The following is a 4590-nucleotide window of genomic DNA, read 5'->3' on the forward strand; positions in this document are numbered from 1 at the left end:
ATTATTATTATTATTATTAATTAAGAGTACAATTGTTTAGCCTTTGGGTTTAGTCATTTAGATAAAGGTGTCAAATGGGCAAGCCAAAGACCTGCCCGGTTGAACATGGAGCGGACTTGGGCCGGACTACTTACTTGAACCGGGTTGCAATTTCTCTTGTTTTAAATGCTAGAATCAACGTAGGATCAAGTCTGTTTGAAGCGAAACCCTGGCCCAGCCAAGCACCAACTCACTTGAAATTATATCATGTTATACTTAGTTTATTCTCTTTCATTTCATCAAAAGATTTCATCTAGCCAATGATGGTTTATGGTATGTTGACTCAAATGAGGAGGCCTGAAAGCCTGAGTTTTGCAGCTGATCGGGCGTGTATTTCAATTATTGGAAGTGATAAAATTGTGTGTATTACATTAGATTATGATTTAAAATTTTAAATAGTACTAGTAGAGTTCAGAACTTTTAAAAGAATTTTTGAAGCCAAATTTTGATGCAAATTTTTTCATATTTATTGTGTTTTGACATCGTTGTGTATGGAATGCAAAGTGTAGACATCATATATATCTTATAAGACCATTATTTGTTAGGTTTCTCTCATCATTGATGGCCGAGTTCTTGATTTCTTAGGCTGTCTCTCTCGCTAGTTATTTCTAACCATCGATTTTGAGTTGAGCTTCAAAATTTAGTGTTGAACATACGGCTTAAGTTAGCTACTATTCTTCCTTGTGGTCGTTCATCTTCGTTCTCATTATGTTGTGTTGATTTCGGCTTGACTAGTCATCTACTTTCATCTCTTGTGGTCATTTCCGAGATGGATGTTGAATTTATGGTGTTGAATATCATGTATCCGGCCATCCCTTCCTTTCTCTTGTGGTATTTCGATCATCATTCTTGATCCCTTGGAAAATGTAAATCATTTCCCTAATGCTACAATTAATGTAAAAACTAATTAAGCCTATTTAATTTTGATTAATAAAGAATCAATTACTCTATTAACCCTTCAATTATTCAATCTGCTAGTTTCAGGTTAGATAAGAAGAACTAGCAGATTCCACCTTTGAAAGCACTTAAACCTTATGACCAGCGAGAGTAATGCTCACGAATTCTTTTTTTTACTTTTGTCAAACACTAAGAGCATAAATGCTAGATTCGCATCTTATCTACAAAATGATTAATAATTTAATACAATCATACACCTACATTAGTTTTATGTTGATTTTTAGTTTTATCAACCAAACTATAAAAATAAGGTTTAAATTGGTTACTATCATTATCAAACCGTAATTTTTTTTTATCACAATTTAACTACCATGCACATCTGATAAAATAAGAAAGCATGTCCAACAATAATGTAATCGAGTCACAAACCTAAAACTTATTTTGTATCTAGAAAATATTAATGTTAGTAAAAATTACTGAAAATTACCTACTCCCATTTCCTATTTATATTTCTTGGTCAGGCGGGGTTTGAGTTAGTAAAATAGTTCCTCTATTTTCTACACTAATTTTGTATTCACTAATATCTAATCTTTTATTCGTACAATCTCAGTTACACCAAACCTCAACTGTCCATATACTTTAGTCAACGCCATAAAATATTTTTTTTAAATATCTTAATTAACAAATTGTCATTCTTTATATGTTGTTTAATGATTGATCATCTTTCTTTTTGCATCTATATATATGTTTTTATTAATTAATCAACATTCATACTTTGAATTATCTTCTTTTATGGGCCAACCCCCCATCTGCAAGTAGTAGTAGTATTTTGCGGTAGTGGCTAATACTACATCTACTAAGAGTATTTAATTAGTATAATAATGTTGAACAACTTAACCAAATAAATTGACAACCATTTTGAGGGGCAGTAGTATATTAGTTGAGAAGTAGTTGCATCTTATTCTTAGGTTAATCCCACAATAATGCCTAGCAATAAACACAAAATAGGGGGTTTGACCAATTAAAACTTCAACAATACATCTCTACACAAACACAACCAACATTCAAAAATTCTACTCAACTTTCATCTATCTTCTTCTTCTTCTTTATCAACGCCTACAAGAAAAGGAAGGGAATCTACAAAAGTAGAATAATAATAATAATGCCGTTGTGTTAGAGAGGAATTCTCTTCCCATTTCATGACTACTTTAAAGCTTCAAAAAGTGGTTATGTAGTTGAGTTTGATTGATTCCTATAATTCATATCTTGTTGAAACCAAATGTAACTTAATTTCCAATCAACCATGATGAAGCTTCATTCCTCATTCTCAACATGTTGCTTCTTCTTCTTCTTCATCTTCTTCTACATGGCGACTACGATGACGGCTGACCTCAACTCAGACCGCGACGCCCTTCTTGATTTCGCGTTAGCCATGCCTCATGCCAGGAGATTCAACTGGATAAACAATTCCTTGATTTGCACCTCTTGGGCGGGAGTCACTTGCTCTTCGCGTGGTCCTGCTCGGGTCGTGGCCCTCCGCCTACCCGCCTACGGCCTCCTCGGCCCTCTCCCGGACAACACCTTGGCAAGGCTGGACGCCCTCACCACTCTCAGCCTCAGATCAAACTACCTCAATGGCACCCTTCCGTCCGACCTCCTCTCTCTCGATTCCCTACGCTATATCAATCTCCAACACAACAGATTCTCGGGCGCCATCCCTTCCTTTCAGTCTCCTCTCCTCAATGTCATTGATTTATCCTTCAACTCATTGACAGGCAACATCCCTCAAACAGTCCAAAATCTCACACATCTCACTGCTTTATTCCTCCAAAACAACTCTCTCTCTGGCTTCATCCCTGACCTCAACCTTCCTGACCTTGTGCAATTGAATTTCAGCAATAACAACCTCAATGGCTCTGTCCCATCTCACCTCCAGAGCTTCCCTGCTTCTTCATTCACTGGCAACTCTATGTTGTGTGGGAAGCCACTGCAGAAGTGCCATGTAGCATCACCACCTCCTTCTCCTTCGCCTTCGCCTTTGCCTTCACCTTTGTCTCCACCTTTTTCTCCACCATCTCGAGATCTCTTCCCGCCGCCTCCTTCTTCACAGTCCCCATTTTCTCCAACACTTCCTCAAACAAAAAAGTCGAGCAAAAGTTTAGGCACATCAAGTATAGTTGCTCTGGGAGTAGGTGGAGCAGCGGTGGCAGCAGTTGCAGCCTCGGCATTGTTAGTTTTCTGTTTGAAGCGGAGACGAGCAGCAGCAGCAGGAGGCAAAGGGAATGCGGCTGTAGGGAGGAGAAACGAGACGCATAAGGAGGAGTTTGGGAGTGGAGTGCAAGAGGCAGAGAAGAACCAACTGATATTCTTCCAAGGCAGTTCATACAGCTTCAATCTCGAGGACTTGCTGCGAGCCTCAGCCGAGGTGCTGGGAAAAGGAACATACGGAACAACCTACACAGCAGTCTTGGAAGAAGGAACGACGGTGGTGGTCAAGCGCCTCAGAGAAGTGATCTCCGGGAAGAGAGAGTTCGAGCAGCAGATGAAGGCCATTGGCAAGCTGCAACCCCACCCCAACGTTGTTCCCCTCCGTGCTTACTACCATTCCAAAGACGAGAAGCTTCTAGTATATGACCATGTACCCGCTGGCAGCCTCTACACACGACTCCATGGTACGTGCATAATGTTGCAACAAACACTTAATATAAGCTCAATTTGACACAGTGGTGTTATCTTTGTAGGCAACAGAGAAAATGGAAGGATTCTTGATTGGGAAAGTAGAGTCAAGATTTGCTTAGGAGCATCCAAAGGGATAGCACACATTCATTCAGCAAGTGGAAACAGACTCACTCATGGAAACATCAAGTCCTCAAACATCCTTCTCAGCCAAGACACCAATGCTTGTGTTGCAGATTTTGGGCTCACACCTCTGATGGGAGTCCCTACCACTCCATCCAGAGGTGCTGGTTACCGAGCGCCAGAGCTCATCGAGACAACGAGATATACTCAAAAATGCGATGTCTACAGCTTCGGTGTCCTGCTTCTTGAATTGCTCACAGGCAAGTCACCCATTCAGACACCAGGGCAAGAGGATGTCATGGATCTGCCACGGTGGGTCCAATCCGTCGTGAGAGAGGAATGGACGGCTGAGGTTTTCGATGGTGAACTGGTCAGATATCAGAGTGTTGAAGAGGAAATGATGAAGATGCTTGAGATTGCAATGGCCTGTGTAGCGAAGGTGCCGGAGATGAGACCTGCGATGCATGAAGTAGTCAGGATGATCGAGGAGCTATCGGATTCCGGGAACCAGCCGTCGTCCAGCAATAGTCCCATGTTGTTGTAATCATTCTTGCTTATTTGTTCACTCATGTAGTCATTCAATTAATGCAACAACACAGCAACCATCCTTTCACATTTTGGTTTCTATATCAATCTATATTGTTAATCTACAAGTAGAAAAGAAGATGGCATTAGTAGTGCATTTTAAAATTCTATAAATGACTAGCTCTCCCTAGAAAACTGCTATGGTTGTATAAACAGGTTGTTAGAAAAATCTGACAATGCAACATTTACATCTTTCAGCAATTGACAATTCATTTCCCTTTGTAATTGTTGAATTTTCTGTTCACAACTGTACTGTAAAAACTAAAAAGT

At 39.9% G+C, this 4590-nt stretch overlaps 1 protein-coding gene across 1 annotated transcript; it reads left to right on the plus strand.

The window, feature by feature from the left end:
* The first annotated feature begins 1992 nt into the window (after positions 1-1992).
* On the plus strand, positions 1993-4350 carry LOC125194147 (probable inactive receptor kinase At5g58300). The gene is made up of 2 exons (XM_048092201.1): positions 1993-3608; positions 3678-4350. The coding sequence occupies exons 1-2, from the start codon at positions 2240-2242 to the stop codon at positions 4277-4279; spliced, it is 1971 nt and encodes a 656-aa protein (XP_047948158.1). The 5' UTR covers positions 1993-2239; the 3' UTR covers positions 4280-4350.
* The last annotated feature ends 240 nt before the right edge of the window (positions 4351-4590 follow it).

This window comes from Salvia hispanica, chromosome 6 (genome assembly GCF_023119035.1).
Source record: "Salvia hispanica cultivar TCC Black 2014 chromosome 6, UniMelb_Shisp_WGS_1.0, whole genome shotgun sequence".
Lineage (NCBI taxonomy): Eukaryota > Viridiplantae > Streptophyta > Magnoliopsida > Lamiales > Lamiaceae > Salvia > Salvia hispanica.

What these genes read in the sequence shown, in the direction of transcription:
- LOC125194147 (XM_048092201.1), top strand. Translation starts at nt 2,240, where the DNA reads ATGATGAAGCTTCATTCCTCATTCTCAACATGTTGCTTCTTCTTCTTC. An exon ending in CCTCTACACACGACTCCATG is followed by an intron (nt 3,609 to 3,677) that starts GTACGTGCATAA and finishes TTATCTTTGTAG; the next exon opens with GCAACAGAGAAAATGGAAGG.